The following is a 19934-nucleotide window of genomic DNA, read 5'->3' on the forward strand; positions in this document are numbered from 1 at the left end:
GGCACCTCACCAGGCTGGCAGGCCTGAGGGGTTCATTGCCATTATTTGTGTCTCTTCTGTGCACTCCTGACTTTAGTAACTAGGAGGAGGAAAAGGTGGTGTGAAGCAGGAGTGTTTTACCTGCAGAAAAGCTTTTTGTCCAGGCCGAGTGAGAGACACATCTGGGAATTAAAAAGGTCTGCTGAGGCACACAGCTCTCTCCAGCTGTGCTTTCTTAAAGCTGGGCTTGGCAAAGCTCCTGAAAGTCTGCTCCTAGGCAGAACAGTCCAGATAAAGTGAAGTTAAGGTTGCAGGCAGCTGTCAGTGCTCTGAGCACAAATCGTCCTCCAAGATGCTGGGGTGGAGGAGAACCAAGGGAGTTTGGAGAGACCCAGGAAGAGCTGTGTTCAAAGTTAGGCACTCAGAAGGAGAAGAAGGAGGGCTACAGGCTTGCTTTCCTCATGCTGGGAAACAAGTGACCTTAACTCTGCCCCTGTAGAAAGGCTTCTTATGTGCTTTGCCCTTTCTTACGTGCTGGAACATTGAACTCGTGCCTCTGAGCACATCAGTCTTTGCTTCTTTGAAAGACAGCTCTGTGTTGAAGGTAAGTGTGGAGACTTAATCACTGAAAGTAGCAATTGCTCTTATAGAACAAAAATAATTCCATTATTAGGATGCTTTGAAAAACATGTTAGTTCTCTGTTGAATATCAGCTCAGTAACTAAATGCTGTGTGCAATCATGAGTCCCAGTTCTGTGAATCAGGGAGAGTTTTTCACATTATCTTGTAGTGCTAAAATGACTGGACTCCTACTGCAGAGTTAAGAGAGACTGCATCCAGTAAGCTCTTTATGTAATCAGGATTTGGTGTAAGAGCAACATGCCACCTTTGTTCAGGCAGAGAGAGCCTTTACTGCTTGGAAATCTTTTCAAAAGCACTGAAATTATATGGTATTCCGTTGCCCTGAGAGCAGTGTGCCACCAGGAGGGCTGTGCGTGCTGAGTACCTTGAGAGTTTCATATTCAAAACTTTTTTAGCAAGGGCTTTTTGTGGTTGGTTTGGTGGTTTGTTTTTTAAGATTCAGACTCCTGAAGCCCTTTCCCCCATGCTCTGCTTGGAGTCATCTGATTAAGTTAGCCTGGCGCTGCACACAGATCATGGCTCAGATGGCCTTTGGCCAGATAACGCACTTAGGGAACCGCTGCTGGTTTGGGAAGCAGAGCTAGAAACAGGGCTTTTAAAAGTACTGTACTTGGCCCTCTGGGACAAACAGGTGTATGCCAGAGAAGCTACCAAGTGGGGGGCATGGAACGAGAGGTGGAGGAGCAGATGGGCAAGACTCTCATTGAGCTTATAATAATACATGGGGCTTAGTGTTATGGCAGTGGCAGAAATCAAGGGGACTCAGGTGCGTGCTTGTGATCTGCCCATCAAAGAAGGCTGGTGTATTTTTTTAAGATGGAGCAAACCTTAGGTGAATGCAGGAAGTGCATGAGCTTTCTGGAAGGAGAATACATGAGATGTGGGTATGGTGGCTGGTAAGGTCAGCAGATGGGGTATCCCAAGGAAAGCAGGAATGGGAAAGGAGGGAGAGGTGTAAAGATTGGACAGTGGGGAATGGGTGGAAGTGACTGAAGGAATGACAGCGTTTGTGGTCAGGGAGAAGGGAGCAGACATCTCCCCTCTGCTCCTTAGAAGTAGTGGAACCTGTTGGTCCCTGTTCTTCTCACCCTTCACATGCACTGAGCTGTGTGTGTGGGTCCCATATCATTCTTTGCCTTTTTGTTGTGCATTCAGCTTTTTCAGGATTTGGGGCCTCTTAGGGTTTGTAAGGGCCTCTTTCCTCTGCTCCCCAGTGTGAGTGGAACTGGAGGGCCTCTTTCATTCTTCAAAGAAGGTCTGAACTTCTGGATCCTTTAGGGCCCTGTCATTGTGAACCCTTTTGCTCCCCCGTGCACATGTCCCTGTCCTTTCCAGTGTGTTCGGAACTTCTTGTTTGCCCCTGGAGGGATCTTGACAGTACTGCAGGTTTAAACATCTGAAAAACGGAAAGGCACAAGCCATCCCGTTATACTGAGAGAAATCCGGCTGAGCTACCAGTGATGAGGCCATCACCAAGGAAAGCTCAATGGCTGGCTCCTGAGCACAAAGGGAGGTGAGCTGAGAGAAGCCAATGCAAAGAGGGCTTGGGGTTGGAGCTGAGCTTGGTCTGAGGGGCAGCTGCAAAACTAAGGACATTTACAGGCTTCCTTTGAACTGCTGCTGCCTGTGGGGAATGTTTCTAGCTGCAGCACTGAAAACCTGTGTTGGATCCCATAAGGTACAACACGCACTTTCCTTCAGTTGCATGCATGAGGTTGTGGGGAGGGCCCTGTGTCTATCCCTTGCTGCCTCCCCCTGCTTTCCCTGTCTTTTGTCATGTCTCTGCCTCCAGCGCCTTGCATAGCGACCTTGGCTGTGGTTCATCCATGTGGACCACTCACAACAAAAGGCAGAGGAAAGGTGCCAGGGGGTGGTGGTGTGTTCCTGGTGAGGTTAGAGATAAGGGGGCTGTATGTGTGTGTTGTCTCTGCTGTTGTTCTGTTCAGGACTTGGGGGGTTGCAGGAACTGCTGATCCTCTGAGCTAAGAAGGTCACCAACACACTCTGCACTTTGTGAACATGCAGTGTAGAGGACAGCAACACAGTGCACTCATCCAGTCCCAGTTAGAAAGGGATGGCTTGGTTCTTGTGGGGGCTGAGTGAGCAGATCTTATATAGACAGGATGCAGCATTTCTCTCTGGATCAGGATTTGTGTCTTGGAAGCTTGTCTAGTTTCTTTCCCATTCTTACCAGTCTTTCCAATAAAAGCTATTGTCTCTACTTCCAAACTTTGCCTTGCTTACAGCCTTAGACCATCATAGCTATGGTGCAGACACTGCTGTGTGGATTGAGAAAGCAGCATCTTTGTCTTACTTCTTTTCTTTTATTCCAGGACATCTGCACAGGGGCAGAATTAAGGTAGTTTGGGTGCTTGGTTTGAGAGCTGCAAGTGTAACACTGCATTTTCCGAATTTCTAACATTTGAACTTCTTTTGGTTTTTTAACCTTTATTTTATTTGAGAATAAAATGCTCTTCTATGGCGAATATGTGTTTTAACCTTAACTTCAGTTAACAGAGGTTTATATTGCATGGTGGGAACATCTTACCATTTCAGTAATGTATTGGAGAGGCAAGGAAGCCTTAGGGAAAATCACTGCCTCTCTCCTGCCCTGACCCTGGTTCACACAAGCTCCCAGGAGGATGTTTGTTGTTGAGGCGTTGCGAGGGAGTGTGGGCAGCACCCTTCCACCTGCAGACATCAGGAAGCACTCGAGCAGGGAATTTACTTGGGTAAAGACAGCTGAGTGAGTCTGATGGGTGTTTTGGGGGACCCACTGTTAGCACAACCTGGTCTGAGCACCTCATCTCTGACTCCTTCCCAGCAAGGCTTTGTGGTTTTTATCTTTTGCCATTTAGGATGCCTGAGGTTTTAGAGAGGGAACGAGTAAGCAAGCTTTCAGCTGGGGTATCGAAGCTTCAAGGAGTAGAGAAGGGAGTCATCTTTGCCAAATCCATTAGTGAGGAACATTAAAGAAAACACCAGGTGGTGGGTTATAGAGAAATTGGATTATATGCCCCTGGCCTTTAGTCCTAGACCCAGTGAACTCAGTAGCTGATCAACCACGGGTTTTGTGTTCTTCCTAGATACTGTACAAGCTTTTGGTCATGTTTGCCAAATCCTGATAGTCAGTCTGGGCACTGCCCTTAGAGTGTGTTTCAGCTATCAGTGAGCTATGAGAGACTGGGAACAAAAATGAAAAGGCAAGAACTCTTCAGACCAGAGCTTCTCCTCTCAGAAAACTGTCATACTTGTTTTTTTGTGATTTGAGGGAATTGTACAATATTATTTTTGTCAGGCTGTGTTCTGCTTGCCCCCTGCAAGAGGCTCTCCTGGGTGACTGGCTCTGTTTCTCCCTCATCATAGACTGCTCTATGGACCTGCAGTGCCTCCCAGCTCCTGTGGCCACCTCCATCCCTGTGAGTGAGGGGCTGGCCTCTTTGCCCTCTGACTCAGATGCAAAGGGCTTGCCTACCTCGCTCCCTGCTGCCAGCCTGCTCCCATCTCCAGACTGCATGTCCTTGCCAGCGCCTGAGAGCATGGAGGACTTCACAGATGGGGACATCATTGGGGAAGAACTGGACTCCCTCCTGGACTCCCTCGCCGAAGGGTCACCATACCCTCTAGTAAGAGTGGGTGCTGTGTGGGTCCCCTGCTTCTTGTTCCAAATAGGTCCTTGGAGCATGTGAATATGTGTGCTGCTGTTCTCTCTCTCTTTCCATCACTCTCCCCTCCTTGCTTTTCCTCTGGTAAAACTCATTCATTCCTTCCTTCTGTAATTGGCTTGGAGTATCTAAAGAGCCTGCCTTTAAGCCTGCTTTTCTGTGTGCAACATCATGGAGCTGTCCCTCAAAAGGTACCCAAGATAGCCATCCCACCCCATCACCTCTCTCCTGGACTCTGGTGGTCATGGAGTTGAAGCAGGCCTGAGCGTAGAAATGAGTGGGCTGAAGCAGGAATGATGGGTGTATTTTATACAGTGGGCATGCTCTAATGTCCTTGTATTTTGTGCAGGCTGCATTCAGCCTAAGATATTTGAGCATGTCTGAGAGCTGTAGAGATAATCTGTATTCATACTTATGTTGGATTTTGGTTGCTGGTGTTGCTGATGTTATGTGAGTGAGCTTGAGCCTAGAAGCAATATACTCATATTCATGCAGGACACCTCTTGAGCCAAAAAGCTCAGATGAGAGGTGCCATGAATAGCATACTCATATTCATGCAGGACACCTCTTGAGCCAGAAAGCTCAGATGAGAGGTGCCATGAATAGCAGTTGTCAACCTGGCCTCAGCACTGCGTGTGCTCAGCTGCACTGTTTCTTGACCCGAGCTGGTTTAAATGCCCAGCACATGGCTCTGCCTTGCAGACTGATGAGCTCAGGTAGCCCAACACCTCCACAGGGACCTCTGTCCAGTCCATGTGCAGTGTAGATTGGAAGGTCTGCAGGCAGATGGAGCTGCTGGGTGTCCTTTTGTTTCACGCACTTGAGTGGGAGCCTGTTGCTGTCTGTGTTCACTCATTCTCTACTCCTTGTTCCTAATTTCTGTTTATCCTCTCCCTTCCTGATTCCCCAAAGTCTCTGGTCCAGGGCACCATTCCTACCAACCTGCCAACAGAGATGCCCCAGCTCATCCCTGTGTTTCCCGGGGGAACTCCGCTGCTGCCCCCAGTTGTGACAGCCAGCATTCCTGTCTCCACCCCGCTGCCACCTGCTTCCTTCGGGCTGGTGATGGATCCCACTAAGCAGCTTTCCTCCTCCTCTGTCCTGGATGCCTTTGAGGCTCCACCAGGAGGAAGTGGCGGCTCCACCTTAGATTCGCTGGATTCCCTGGATCTGCTCCCCTATACAGACTCACGGCTTGATGCCCTAGACTCCTTTGGGACAAGCAGAGGGTCACTGGATGCCTTGGATTCCTTTGCCATTGGTAAGTGCGGGACTGATGGGGTTTTATGCTGCTTTAGCTGTGAATGCGTGCCAAAATTATTTCCTTCAGCGATGAGGATATCTGTCTATAGCTTTGTCTGCTGGTGCTGCAGAACGGGAGTGTAAATGTAAGGCAGGAAGTTGTCTTGGACAGAGCAACTGAGTATGTCTAGCTCAGGAGTAATGAGAAAGGCTATAGGTGTGTAATCCCAGATAAACAGCATGTCCATGGTGTGAAATCTCAAGAGGAGAAAGGAACGCAAAGGTGCATAATGATGAGTGATGAGGTTTAAACTCGGCTTGGTGTCCAGGACACCTCCCTTGGTACAGTTTGCTAGACTATAACATGATCCCTCCAACAACTCTGACATTTTGGACCAAATGAGCAAACACCTGGTGACTGTTCTAGATGATACAGGACCTTGTAGCACTGGGCAGAATGGTAGAGGCTAAGGTGGGTCTCTCACATCTCTTTTTTTCAGGGCAGTGAGTGTCCTGTTGCTTGTGTCACTGCACTCTCATGCCGCAGGGAGCAAAGTTTTGGAGGGCTGTGGCCAAAAAGTTTGTCCCCTCCTGTCCCAAGAGGGAAGGCAGGCTTCTTGACCTACTTGACCCCAGTATTGCAGTATGTTGTCAGCAGAAGTATTTTGAGAAGAGTAGACATTGGCCAGTCAGCACTTCAATATTTAGATTTGCCTCAGCACTGGGCTACCTTGGAGTTGCAGCATTGGGAATGCCAATGCTCAGCAGTCTAGAATTGGGTTCAGTAGGGTTTGGGGAACAAGAAGGCCTTTCCTGGAGTTTTTCAGACTTAGACTGGTTGTTTTGGAAAAAAAATACTAAAATGTTATAAAAGACATAAAGCAGATGGCTTTAATAAGCTTTTTTTGTGTGTGTCTTTTTGTGAGCAAAACTGCCTCTCAAAGTGAAATGATTGTTTTGTGGAGCTTTTTCTCCCTTCTTTTTTCCAGAAGAAACTAGTCCTCAGGAACTGCGACACCCACCTGGCAGCCAAAAACCATCCCCCGTGGTGAGTGAGCCGCTCCCTCGTGCTGATGTCCCAAGGTGCTCTGGAGCCAAGGTAGTAGTGACTTGAGTGATGTAGGTAATTTGGGCCCCTCCTCTTAACCTGCCCCAGTGAGTGTTGTCTCCCATGTTATGGCAAGGAAGGTAAAGATTTCCCTAGCGTCAGTAGGAAGACATCAGTTCCATCTTCATTTTCATCTGCTACTTTGCCTGTTGCCAAGGTAAACATGGTGTGACCTAGGTTGTAGGGTCGACAGGGGATCATGGAGGCCAGTGCCTCACTCTGTCTGGCAGCCACATAACACTGAAGGATGAGGCAGAGTAAGCCAACTTTGTCTTCAGGCTACTGAGGTTCTTTGCACCTCTCAGGAGGCTCTTCCATACACACTTTTCTGTCTCTCTCCCATGTCTTCAGTCTTGGAGAAAAGGGGGAGGGATATCTATGGCTGGCAAGCTTGAAACAAGAATTATATTCATAAGTTCCTGTGATCTGCTAGTCCTGTTAACATCAATGTGAAGCAAAGTCTCTGTCCTCAAATTAATCTGCTCCCTGAAGACTCACTGATAAGAGGTTTGGCTTTTTCCCAGCTTGGGATAGGGTTGATACGAGAGTCTTCCAATGTGGAGCTGGTTGTGACGGAAGGTATGAGAGGGAGTGAATGGGATGTTTTGTTGTGTGACTCACAATAGAAAACTGAGGTCCCTTACCAAAAGAGAAAGATCTTTGAAGTGAACATACCACACTGTTTATCGTCTTTAAAAGAGTTGCATGCTGCTCTTTTGAAAATGCTACTTCAGATAGAAACATTTTGATAAGAGAGAAAACAAGAAGGGTTTTTGAGAGACTGGCATGGGGCAGGGGGTTGGAGAGATTTCTTCCATGTGGTTGCAAAGCTGAAAACAGAGGTATGTGTGCTTTTGCTCAGGTCAGCCTTGGTGGAGTGAGTCACCCAGCCGTGCCCAAAGTCACTGAGCACTTACTGTCCCAGCCAGAACCAGTAATGCCCAACACAGCCCTCCTGGTGAAGAACCCTCTGGCATCTACTCATGTCTTCAAACAAGCCTGTCATATCTGCTACCCCAAAACAGGTGATATGTGTGCTCTGCCAGAGCACTGCCCCAAGCTAGGGTTTGCCTTTGCCTGGGCTGATAGGGTTATTCTGCCCTGCAGGACCCAAGGCTGGTGATTACACCTACCGGGAAGGCTTGGAGCACAAGTGCAAGCGGGACATTCTGCTGGGCAGGCTGAAGAGCTCAGAAGATAAGACCTGGAAGAGGATCCGTCCTCGCCCAACCAAAACCAACTTTGTAGGATCCTATTACCTGTGCAAAGGTGATCTGGAGGGGATAGGGCACTCAGTGGCTGGGAAGGGACTGTTTGGCATGTGCCAGGGGAGGTTGGGAGGGGACTTCAGTTGGTATCATGTGCTTTCTTTGGGGTCTTCCTGCCCCATCAGTAGCTCATGGACCAGGAGGCTGAGTACAATGAAAGGCAATGAGCTCCCATGCTGTGGAGAACGAGCAGCTTTTAAAGTGGTGGAGCAGAAATGTTGCAAAGGCATAGTGAGGTGCTGTGCAGAGCCAGGCACTCAGAGCTGCACTGTTGACATGGGCTTTGCTGAGAACCTGCCTCCTGTACATGTGCCTGCATTAGTCCTGCTCCACCCAGCAGCCCCATGGCAGAGCTGTGGTTCTGCCTAGGTAAAAGTTTGCTCTGCTTGCTGCTTTGCTCCAGCCTATCACTCTGTATGGGTGGGCAATGTGACCAGATTGGTCACTAAGGCAGTGTCTTTACAAAGTACCTAATGAAGTAGGGAGATTGCAAGAGCCAAGATAACAGAGCTCCTCCGTGCTGGGCCGCTAGGAGAGCTTAATCTGAATTGGCTTTAAAAGGGGTTGGTTAAACTCTGGTCTGTCCCTGGCCAGGCACTGCATTAAAGCAGGCCTCCAACTTGAGACAGTTTCTACAGCAGATGTCATTACTTGAGATTGTCACCATTCAGTAGTTTGCATTAACATTCCTGAATGTCCTGGGTATAGGCAAACTCAGGGGGAGATGTCTCTTCTTTTTTCTTTAACTCTGTGTTTTCTTGCTTTCAGCTCCTTGTGAGGTGTGGGCAGTGGGAGGAGACAAGAGAGAGTTTAGTTTCTGACTGGGCCGCCCTCCCTGTGTGGTGGTGTGTGCTGTTTGTTGCTTTGTAGATATGCTAAACAAGCAGGACTGTAAGTACGGGGATAACTGCACCTTCGCGTACCACCAGGAAGAGATCGACGTGTGGACGGAGGAGAGGAAGGGGACCCTCAACCGTGACCTCCTCTTTGACCCACTAGGTGGGATCAAGCAAAGCAGCCTCACCATTGCCAAGCTCCTCAAGGAACATCAAGGAATCTTCACCTTCCTCTGTGAGGTACAGAGCTGGCAGGAGGGAGCTGGCACCTTTCAGCATCTCCTCAGTATGTGTCTGAACCATTGATACGTTGATAGTTGCCATCGCAGAAATATAGTGGGATGACTTGCACAACTGGAGTGCTGCAGTGAATGGCTATAAACCCTTCAGAAGAGATAGGCAAGGAAGAAGAGGTGGTGGGGTAGCCCTGTATGTTAGGGAGTATTTTGACTGTCTAGACCTAATGATGGTGATGATAGGGTTGAGTGTTTATGGCTAAGAGTCAGGGGAAAGGCCAACAAGGCAGGAATCATGGTGGGAGGCTGTTATAGACTACCCAACCAGGATGAAGAGGCAGATGAAACATTTTGTAAGCAGCTGGGAGAAGTCCTTGTTCTCATGGGGGACTTCAACATACCAGATGTCCACTGGAAATACAATGCAGAAGAGAGGAAACAGCCTAGGAGGTTCCTGGAGTGTATGGCAGGTAACTTCCTGGCACAGCTGGTGAGACACAGCTAGGGAAGGTGCCTGCTGGACCTGTTGTTCCTGAACAGAGAAGGACTTGTAGGTGATGTGGTGGTTGGAGCCTGTCTTGGGCACAGCAATCACAGAATGACAGAGAAGTAAGGAGAGGACAGAACTGCCACCTTGGGCTTCTGGAGGGCAGACTTTGGCCTGTACAGGAGCCTGGATGAGAGAGTCCCTTGGGAAGCAGTCCTGAAGGGAAAAGGAGTCCAGGAAGGCTGGGCCTTCCTCAACAAGAAAATCTTTAAGGTGCAGGAGCAGGACATCCCCGTGTGCCAAAAGCTGAGCTGGTGGGGAAGAAACCAGTCTGACTGAACAGAACTCTGGCTGGAACTTGGGTAAATAAGGAGAGTTTATGACCTTTGGAAGAATCTCCATCGTTTATTGAGGGCGGGAGGAAACATAGTGACAAAGAATGAGGTACTTAATGCCCCAGTCTTTTAATAGCAAGACCAGTTGTTCTTTGGGTACCCAGAACTCTGAGCTGGAAGACAGGGATGGGAAGCAGAACAAAGCCCATTTAATCCAAGGGGAAATGATCGACAACCTGCTACACCACGTAGACACACACAGGTCTATGGGGCCAGGTGGGATCCAAACCCAGGAGTTCTGAAGGAGCTGGTGAAAGTGCTCATTGAGCCACTTTCCATTATTTCTCAGCAGTCCTGGCTAACCTGGCAGGTCCCAGTTGACTGAAGGTTAGCAAATGGGATGCCCATCTACAAGAAAGGCTGGATGGAGGATCTGGGGAACTACAGGCCTGTCAACCTGACCTCGTGCCAGGGAAGGTTACGGAGCAGATCATCTTGGGTGCCATCATGTGGCACATGGCACAACCAGGCTGTCGGGTCCAGTCAGCATGGGTTTATGAAAGTCAGGTCCTGCTTGACCAACCTGGTCTCTTCCTGTGACAAAGTGACCCACTGAGTGGATGAGGGAAAGGCTGTGGTTGTTGTCTGCTGAGACTTGGGTAAAAGCTTTGACACCACTTTCCCCAGGATTGTCCTGGAGAAGCCACTCGTGGCTTGGCTGGGTGCAGTCTTTGCTGGGTAAAAAACCGGCTGGATGGCCAGGCCCAAAGAGTGGTGCTGAATGGAGTTAACTCCAGTTGGTGGCTGGTCACAAGTGGTGGTCCCTGGGCTCGGTACTGGGGCCAGCTCTGTTTGATATCTTGACCAATGGTCTGGATGAGAGGATCAAGAGCACCCTCAGTAAATTTGCAGACAGCACCAATTTGGCATCTGAACAGGCTGTACCACTGGGCCAAGGCCAATTGTATGAGATTCAGAAAGGCCAAGTGTTGAGTCGTGCACTTCAGTCACAACAACCCCATGCAATGCTACTTGGAGAAGAGTGTCTGGAAAGCTGCCCATCAGAAAAAGATGGGGGGGATGTGGGGTGTGTTTCTCAACAGGCAGCTTAACATAAGCAGCTTGGGCCCATGCAGCTGAGGACAACAGCATCCTGGCCTGTATCAGCACCAGTGTGGCCAGCAGGGCCAGAGCAGTGACCATCCCACTGTGCTTGGCACTGGTGAGGCCACACCTCAAATCCTGTGTTCAGTTCTGGGCCCTTCATTATAAGAGAGACTCTGAGGTGCTGGAGCAGGTCCAGAAAAGGGGAATGAAGCTGGTGAAGGGTCTGGAGCACAAGTGTGATGAGGAGCAGCTGTGGGAACTAGAGGTGTTTAGTCTGGAGCAGAGGAGGCTCAGGGGGTACCTTATCGCTTTCTACAGCTACTTGAAAGGAGGTTGTAGTGAGGTGGGGTCCATCTCTTCTGAAAGTAGCATGCAATAAGACAAGAGAAAGTGGCCTCAGGTTGTGCCAGGGTAGGTTTAGACTGGATATTAGGGAACAATTTCTTCACCTAAAGGATTATTAAGCATTGGAACAGGCTGCCTAGGGAAGTGGTTGAGTCACCATCCATGGAGGTGTTTAGAAGGTGTAGATGCATTTAGAAGTTGTAGATGCGGTGGTTAGGGACATGGTTTAGTGGTTGACTTGGCAGTGCTAGGGTAGCAGTTGGACTCAATGATCTTAAAGGCCTTTTTCAACCTAATAAATTCTATGATTTTATATGTCCCAGCCATTGTCCTGCTCCCAGAAGGGCAGTGAGTAATGGGTACAGCTGTGTAGAAGAAAGGAGAGGTAGTTTTCCTCCTGCAGCTGAACCAGGTGCACACAGCCTCATGGGATCACCCGTCTCTTTCTCTGTCTTGAGATATTGCTTTGAATGGTAATTTATCCCCATCTACTTTAGAAACCAGAACTCTGTGAATCAACAAATTCCAATTTGATGTCTGTGCTGAGCCACCAAGACAGGCAGTTAAGGATTGGCTTGTACCATCTTGATGTTCTGCAGCAGAAAGTGCCCCACATTAGCAATGGTACATGTAGAGACACGTTCTTTGCTGTGAACTGGCTGTTCTTTTATTCCTCCCCATCGTTTCCCCCTTGTTCTTGCTGTGTTGGCTAACAGGGAAAGAATATGTGGCTCTGACCAAAAGTTTTCCAACCACAATGGAAAATACTGTTGAGAATAAGCCAAAAAATGTTGCCTGGAAGCTCTTCCAAAAGTTTGCTTGCTTTATTTTAAAGCCCCACCACAAAGTTTTCACCAGGCTGCTTCTGACTTTGAACATTAGAATAGGCTGGTTCTGGCTCTTCTTCTCCTTCCAAGTGAAGTGGCTCTGGTTCACTGCTCTCTAAGATTTTCCCAGCATGCTATTTCTTCTCTTCTCAGATTTGCTTTGACAGCAAACCCCGGATTATCAGCAAAGGGACCAAGGACACACCATCTGTCTGCTCCAACCTTTCTGCCAAACACAGTTTCCATGACAACAAGTGAGTGAATGTTTTTGTGTTGATGGGAGTAATCTCTCACAAGTCCAGCCAGTTTAACTCCAGGGCACTGGTCTCTTTCTTTATTTCCTCCCCATGGGTTCCAATCATAGGGCAGCTCAAAGCATGATAAATAGCACTGTGTGCTTCACCCTCCCTGTTTCTTCCTGGTACTAAGGGATTTCAGGCATTGGCAATGCCCTTTGAAGTCAGCCTTTGACTTTCAATTTGCCTTTCAGTTTGGCCTTTACATAAAGGTCAAACCAAAGATCCTCTAGCTCAGGATCCTGCCTCTGGCTAGTGATGAATGTTTAGGAAAACAAGTGTAAGAAACACATCAAGTACACAGTAATACAACCTTCTGGTTCCTGGCAACCTGAGACTTAGGGACTTGCTGAGCCAGAGGTGTTGGTATCTTTGCTGCATACTTTGAAATGTGTCTGATCTGCGAACTTAAGCAGAGCATCACCCATGGGCTGAGAAGATCGGAAGTACTTACCTAGGGTAGATAGGGTAGCAGGGCAGGGATTTGGTTTTCCCAGTGGAGTCTGTCTCACCCAGAGGATCTTTGTCTGCCCAGTCAAGTGTCTGAAAGTCACATGCAAGGAGGAGGGAGTGAAGAGTTTTTTCCTCAGGTGCTTCATATTTCTCTGGCATGGGCAGGTGTCTGGTCCACATCGTACGTTCCACCTCCCTGAAGTACTCCAAAATCCGACAGTTCCAGGAGCACTTCCAGTTTGATGTGTGCCGGCATGAGGTGCGGTACGGCTGCCTGCGCGAGGACAGCTGCCACTTCGCTCATAGTTTCATCGAGCTCAAGGTCTGGCTGCTGCAGCAGTATTCAGGTGAGTGTGACTTGGTGCAGGGCTGGTGATGTGTGCATTTGAGTTTCCTCCAGTGTGTACCCCACGCCATTTGAGAGGGGAAAAGAGTGATTTGGGAGTACTGAGAAGTCGTCACTCAACTTGTGCATGTACTTTTTATCCTCGGGAGCACAGAAAAGAGAACCAAGGTGTTCTGTGAGATGTTTTGGAGAGGGGCTTTTTACAAGGTCATGTAATGATAGGACAAGGAGAATGGCTTTAAACTAGAAGAGGGTAGATTTAGATTATATATTAGGGTTAATTCTTCATTATGAGGGTGGCGAGGCCCTAGCACCAGAAGCTGTGCCTGAGAAGTTGTGGCTGCCCCATCCATGAAGTGTTCAAGGTCAGGTTGGACAGGGCTTTGAGCAACCTGGTCTAGTGGAAGGTGTCCCTGCTGATGGCAGGGGAATTGTAAGTAGATGATCTTTAAGGTCCCTTCCAAACCATTTTGTGATTCTCATCTGGCCCTTTGTCCCTTTACGTGTGCTGTTGTAGTTTGCAGACCAGGAAGCCTTTCCCTTGGGACCAGCTGCATAAGTTGAAACGATTATTAGGTAGGGCTGAATCCCCAGAGGTGTTTTGGTGTGTAAATCCTGTGCAAGACCCTAAATAGCAGTTGAATCCCTGAGTGGGCATCTGGTGCAGTGAAAATGGCAGCATGCATAGGTTACAAAGCAGTTATACAAACAAAGACTGTGCATCTCCAGTTTCAAATTCACCACCAGTGGAAAATGAGAGGATACTCGGTGTTTCCCAGAGAGGCTTTGATGATGTGGCTCTGAAGAGGTTATTGCAGAAATTATATTCCGGTCACTCATATGATGACAATCCCACATCTGGCACTTTCAGTCCTTTCTCTCTTTTTTCTCTCTCTCTTTCTGACATGTTGGAGGGTTTCATTTGCTGCTCTCCTGTTAACTGGGTAGATGCTGGTCCACCCACAATGCTGCCTACATCTTTTTTAACCACAGGGTCCTGTTTAGTGCAGGACCCAGCCCAGAGTATTTCAGAGAGGAAACATGTTATGGATGTTTCTCACCACTCTTTGATACAGTTGAGGGCAACTTCTTCAGTTTATTGTGAAGTGCCTGTCACTGTTGTTCAGCGCAGTCATTGTCCTTGGCTTGACTCACTGGGGGATACAGATGAACAAATAGCACGCTGTGGCAAATGCTGTCTTCTGTTCTTCTTGCTTGTGGCCACAAGAAATTAAAAATGACACCACCAGAGTTTCTAAGACTCTTGCCTGTGAGCCATAAGCCACCATTGCTGCCCTACGTGCTTACGATACTGCCTGTAGTAATCTGGGCACTAACATTCAAGCACCTTGCTCTTTTCCTCACCCCATGTTTGGTTTATTTTTGTAATATTTTGCTTATTTTTTTTTTTTTAGAAAAAGTGTTTTTGCTCCCTACTCCCCTGTTCCTTCCCTATCAGACTGTGGAAGAAATTGGTTAGATTGATTTTTGCTTCTTGCCTTCTTTGCTTGAAGAATGCTTTCCCGACAGGAGGCTGAAGAGATGAAATAAGCCATGAGTTTAGCTGCAGAGGTGGTCAGTAAGCCTTGTACTTATTCCCACCTTTTCCAACAATGGGCGAGCCATCATATTTTTTGTTTTGTTTGTTGTATGAATTTGTTTGTGTGTTCGTGCAGGGCTGTATATATGAACCTGCTTTCCTTGTGAGTTTTACTTCTTGGAGTGGTAGTTTATTACTTCTCTTAAGTGTATCCCTCATGATGGAAACAGAGATGAAAGGTAGTTGTTACTATTTTCTGTGAATGCTTTAGCTTTGGAGCAGAGAGTTTGATTTGGGCTCCATTGCTTGGTAAGATTAGGAAGGAGGCGTCATTCATTGCAGCTTGAATTTAAAACCTCTGGTCTGTTGTATTTCACAGCCATTTGAGTTTTTACAGAGCTTGTGGCTTTGTTCATGGGGATAAAGAATTGTATTAGTGGAATAAAGGTTCCCAAGATATGAAAATGTGGGCAGGCAGGACTGTTTTCTTGTTCACTGTGGCTTTTCACAGACATATCTTACTATCTTCTTCCATCAGTGGAAATCACAGGGTCTTTGTCCTCACTAATGGTGTTGCAAAAGAAGCTGAAATATAAGTAATCACCGCATGGGTCTTTTGGTTCCCAGATCTCTCTTCAGGGACAGTTCATGCTATTGAGAGCTGGTATATTGAAAAACATCCTTTCATATTTGGGAGGGTTGTTTTTTTCCCCAGCCACCACATTTCTAGACTGTATTGTTGAGTTAATTCAGATTTCTGGGACTGGAAGAAGGCAGTCACTTGCTAAGAACTTGACCTAAAATTCAGTCTTCTGACAAGGGCTGTATATGCTTCTCCTGTTGGTTCTGCACCCCTGGGGTCACAGTGCAGGTGTATGGAATGGAGAAGATGGCAGCTGCTTTGGCCCTTTCTGTGCCAGGTCCAGCGCAGTTAACATTTTACTGTGCCTTTTCTCAGCTTTATAGTTTTTGTCACCAAAAAATGTACAGATAAGTGTTGTGTCCAGCTCTGGAATATTTGGACACAAAAGAGGGATTTGCAGTTTTCCTAACTTTGCACAGTTTCTTCTGGGATTAATGGTTAAGAAGAAGAAAATCCACAAACAGCTCTGATCTGGGAGTAGTACTGGCTCTGCAGCAGCTGCCATTTTGGAGGCCAGAGCAAATGTTCTTGAAGAATGGTAAAGTTCCCTGAATGCTTTTCATTCTGTCCAAGCCCTGTACAAACAGCAGTATTGTTGCCTGGCAGGGACCTGGACAGCTGAAATCACAGGTGAGGAAACTGAGGTCAGGAATGCTGTGACTTACCCAAGTTACACACAGCCTAAGCTGAGATGAAAACTTGTGTTTGCTGGCCTTTAAGTTCTGGAACGTGCTGCCTCTCAGATCAAAGATCGTGTCCATGTGGCATTTCTGGGGAACACTTCAATAATAAAAGCTACAGGCAAAAGCAAAACAAGCAATTTTGCAACCTCTCTGTGCTGGGGATGCTGCATCAAGGTCACCCTCAGCACCCCACTTGTTGCAGTCAGCTGGCTGTTCTAAGATACCTGCTTCAGTTTATTTTGGCAGCTACCTCAGGTCTTTATAGCACTTAAATAACATGGCTTTTTTGTAACAGAGACCTCACATTGACCAGACAGTTCCTACTCTTACATACTTTTCTCTTGCTGTTTAGCACTGTGAGATTCATACTGCCCATCTAGCTGGTTGGTGCTGACAGGGGCTTTTCCCTCACCACTTGAGTTGGTCAGGAGCTAATTCCTTAGCTAAGGTCTGAACAACCCTTTTTCTTGCTGTCTGATACTGCATTTCTGATTTCTGAAACATTGCAGATCTTTACTTGCTGACTATGTACTCGTAGCTGTTCCTTGGTTGGTTTTGTGCTGTTGGTCTTTCCTTGCTACCTTGGTTGCACTTGGTGTTTGTCTGTGTTGAATTTCAACTTTCCTCTTCACCTATTGATTAAAGAAGTAACAGGTTAATTAACGCCAGCAGGGATTAGGTGAGACTTCTGGGGTCTTGGAGATGCTAGATGTCTCGGTGGAATATCTGTGGTCTTCCAAGCTAGTGCCCAAAACTCCAATATACAGTAGGTCAGCAGTAATAAAGCATTGTTTTGAAGGTCTTGGGAGGATCTGTTGATACAGTGTTGAGGGATGGCCTCTTGACCCTGTGCCAAAAATCATCATTTTGGAGGCAACATCTGGGTCCTTTGCTGACAGTGTGTGCAGAACATCAGGTCTGAGTGAGCCCAGGAGACCTTTTTTTTTATTTGCCTTGTGTGGAGAGAGGAGCTTCCTTAGCCTGTGCTTAAACACATTCTGTGGTAGGTCCTCTTACAACCCTGACATTACCAGTAGGTACATTGGGAGCTGTCAGTCACACAGGGGTTAGTAAGCCTCAACATAGGAAGTCCTGAAACCTCTCCCTCCCTCTCTTGACCAAGACAGGGTAGCTCAGTTCTGTCCCATTTTGTTCCCAGGAATGACCCACGAAGATATCGTGCAAGAATCAAAGAAGTACTGGCAGCAGATGGAGGCGCATGCCAGCAAACCAGCCAACAGCATGGTAAGTAAGGTGCATCTATTGCTTGCAGCCTAGTTTTACTCCCAACTGTTCCAGCACTTTCTCTTTTTAACTTCCAGTGAAGTGCGTGACAGGTCCCAGGCAGACCAGGCTGGCCATTGAGGAGCAGGACACCTGAGAGCTTTCCTGGTTGCAGTGCTAGTGATGTGCTTTGTGGCTTGTCTTGCAGCGCTGTTATCTGGTCTGTTCAGTGGTGGGGTGAAGCCTCCAGAGGATGGAGGGCAATGTGCAGAGCACGGTGTTTCCTGTGACACCTTGCTACTGAAATCAAGAGACTTTGGAGACTGTGGCCACACAGAGAGGGCACCAAAGGTGTCCTGCTGCCCTTCAGTGGCCAAGGGATGATACGACAGTTTGAAGGGTTCTAAGAAATGACCCTCAGGACTGCTCTGAATGCAGGAGTGGATGGAACTTCCAGCTCAAGTGCTGTTGGGGCTGGGCAGAGATCTTAGCAGCGCCTTGCCAGGATGAGGCTGTGAGCTTTGCCTCTCTTTGTGCTGCCAGTCTCTCAGTGTGGGAGAAGGTGCCTCTGCCTGTACCCGCCAGCACTGCCAACAGCTTTCTCTGGGGAGGTGTGTGACAAGCAAAGGGCACCTCTTTGTTTGCTTTCTTCCAGCCTGTTGGCTGTGGGTGGCACTGCCTTATCCCTCTTTTTTTACAGAAGGTGTTCTGTAGTTTAGGAACAGAGCCCACCTAGTGAGGATGATTTCCAACCCAGCCCTGAGATTGAGCTAAAGCAGTTCTGCCATTAGAGCAGGAAGTTTGTTGTTCTTTCATTACTTTCAGAAAATCTGTCTGATGAGATGAGAAAGTTCATGCCTCCCAGCAAGCTCTCAGGCATAGGAGCAATTCTGTCCCCTGCAAAATGTTGGGGAGGATGTTGCGAATCCTTTTTGTTCCCACCTGACAGCTTTCTTTCCCCCTGTGGATGCTTGATCTGCCACCCCTTGGCCTGTGCCTCGCTGTCAGAGCAAGGGTGCATCACCTTTGTCTGGGACCCCTCACCCAGGAGTCCCTCTGCAGAGACCAGCACTGAATGCAGCCTGTGAGCACCCTGCAGAGGAGGTGTTTTATAGGAAAGGTATATGAGTCACTCAGCGTGGCAGGTAGCAACTTTTTTTTTTGCTGGTTATGGACCAGCAGAAGTGTTCAGAAGGCTCCAGGGCACTGATGCTGAGGAAAAGCAGATCTGATGGGCATGGGCAAGTGCAGCAGGAAAAGTTTGGGTGACTGCACTGATGCTTGCAGTGGGCTTTGTGTCTGCATCATGCTGAATGGAGTCATCTTTGAGGAGATGCTCAGCAACGTACCTGTGCATCTTGTTCTGCTGTTGTGGTCTGACATGGTTGGAGGAGAGGAATGTGAAGCAGCAGTCCAGAGTAACCAAGGTTTCTAGTTCTCAAAGTTGTCCGACTTGCTGGAGGAATATGTTCTAGCCTCTCAGGAAGCTGAGAGGATGAGTTTCTGCAGCCTGTATTGTATGAGAAGTGAGCCTGGATGACCTGAATGGCCCCTGAAGACAGAGCTGGCTATGATCTCTTTCTGCCTAATGTGAATACAGAGGCAGCTGCCTGCATCCTCATAGTGGAGGAAACAAAGTGTGAATTTGCAGCAGCTTGTGACAGTAGTTGGATATATATTGGCAATCCCTGCCGCATGGAGAGAGAAGTCTAGAGACTGGTTCTGTCCTGCCTGCTGTGGATCTGCATTTTCCAGAGAGCTCTGTCTTGCCATTCTCTGTGTATAATCAGGGGATAAAAGAAGATGGGTGAGCAGCTGTTGTCCTGCAACCCTTGCAGCTTCAAATTCACCTTTGTCTGGAGGTGCTGCTGTTGGAAGAACAGGTTGTTCAGCAGCCACAGTCAGAGCATATCCTCTGAAGCACTTGGGATCTGGATGCTGAGCAAGGGTTTAGTTTTGGCTTTTGGGACTTCCAGGGGGCAGTGGATCAGGAAAAGAAATGCCAGTGCCTGCTACATCAGCTGTCGGGGATGAGCAATGAGCTACAGCTTCTGAACCCTGTGGGCAGTAGTAAGGCTGATGGCCAGTGACGAAGTCTAGTTGTGCCTGTCACAGACCCGGACTGCACCCTCCATCCCTTCCAGGTTGTTATGTTGTGTGGAGGCAAAGCAGCAGCCTTGTTGCTACAGTCAGAAATTGCCTACCAGCAGCACCATCAATGGTCTGTAGGGGCTGGCAGCCTGGCACTGACACTGTGCAGGGAGACAGAATCAGATTGGTCAGATGCATGCATCTGCAATAGCAAACAAGCTTTGGCATCAGCACGTACTCAGCTAGAGGGCTGTGCTATGGGATGAGACATTGGCTTGCTGCCACAGACCTCAGGGGTAGGACTAACATATCTGCTGAGAGAAGTTTACTTTTGCCATTATTTTCTCCCATCCAAGCAGGCTGATGTGACTCAGAGTTTTCTCAGCGTCCTCCCAGCTTTCGAAGTTGGCTGCCTGGCAAAGACAACTTCCCAGGAGTGCTGTAAAAGCAGACCCCTCCTTCCCACCATCCCGTGTGATCTATGCTCACCCCAGCGCCCTCTGGTCACCGGAAGCAAAGTCGCTCCCAGGGATTTTGCTGCACTTTTGTCACAGCTGCCAGTTGGACTCAGTTATCGGCTG

General features: G+C 48.1%; 1 protein-coding gene across 8 annotated transcripts in view; it reads left to right on the plus strand.

The window, feature by feature from the left end:
- Positions 1-19934, plus strand: part of ZC3H7B (zinc finger CCCH-type containing 7B) — a 51880-nt gene that overhangs the window by 15626 nt on the left and 16320 nt on the right. For 3 of the 8 annotated variants that reach the window (XM_062631031.1, XM_062631032.1, XM_062631038.1), the window contains exons 9-17: positions 3988-4253; positions 5199-5547; positions 6518-6630; positions 7499-7661; positions 7744-7905; positions 8775-8980; positions 12231-12331; positions 12992-13173; positions 17198-17283. In XM_062631031.1, coding sequence (XP_062487015.1) covers positions 3988-4253; positions 5199-5547; positions 6518-6630; positions 7499-7661; positions 7744-7905; positions 8775-8980; positions 12231-12331; positions 12992-13173; positions 17198-17283 — 1628 coding nt within the window. The remainder of the gene's footprint in view (positions 1-3987; positions 4254-5198; positions 5548-6517; positions 6631-7498; positions 7662-7743; positions 7906-8774; positions 8981-12230; positions 12332-12991; positions 13174-17197; positions 17284-19934) is intronic. The other 5 variants (XM_062631033.1, XM_062631037.1, XM_062631034.1 and 2 more) reach the window with 5 other exon arrangements.

This window comes from Pezoporus occidentalis, unplaced genomic scaffold, assembly GCF_034315485.1.
Source record: "Pezoporus occidentalis ecotype Australia unplaced genomic scaffold, CSIRO_AGI_Poc_V1 ctg364, whole genome shotgun sequence".
Lineage (NCBI taxonomy): Eukaryota > Metazoa > Chordata > Aves > Psittaciformes > Psittacidae > Pezoporus > Pezoporus occidentalis.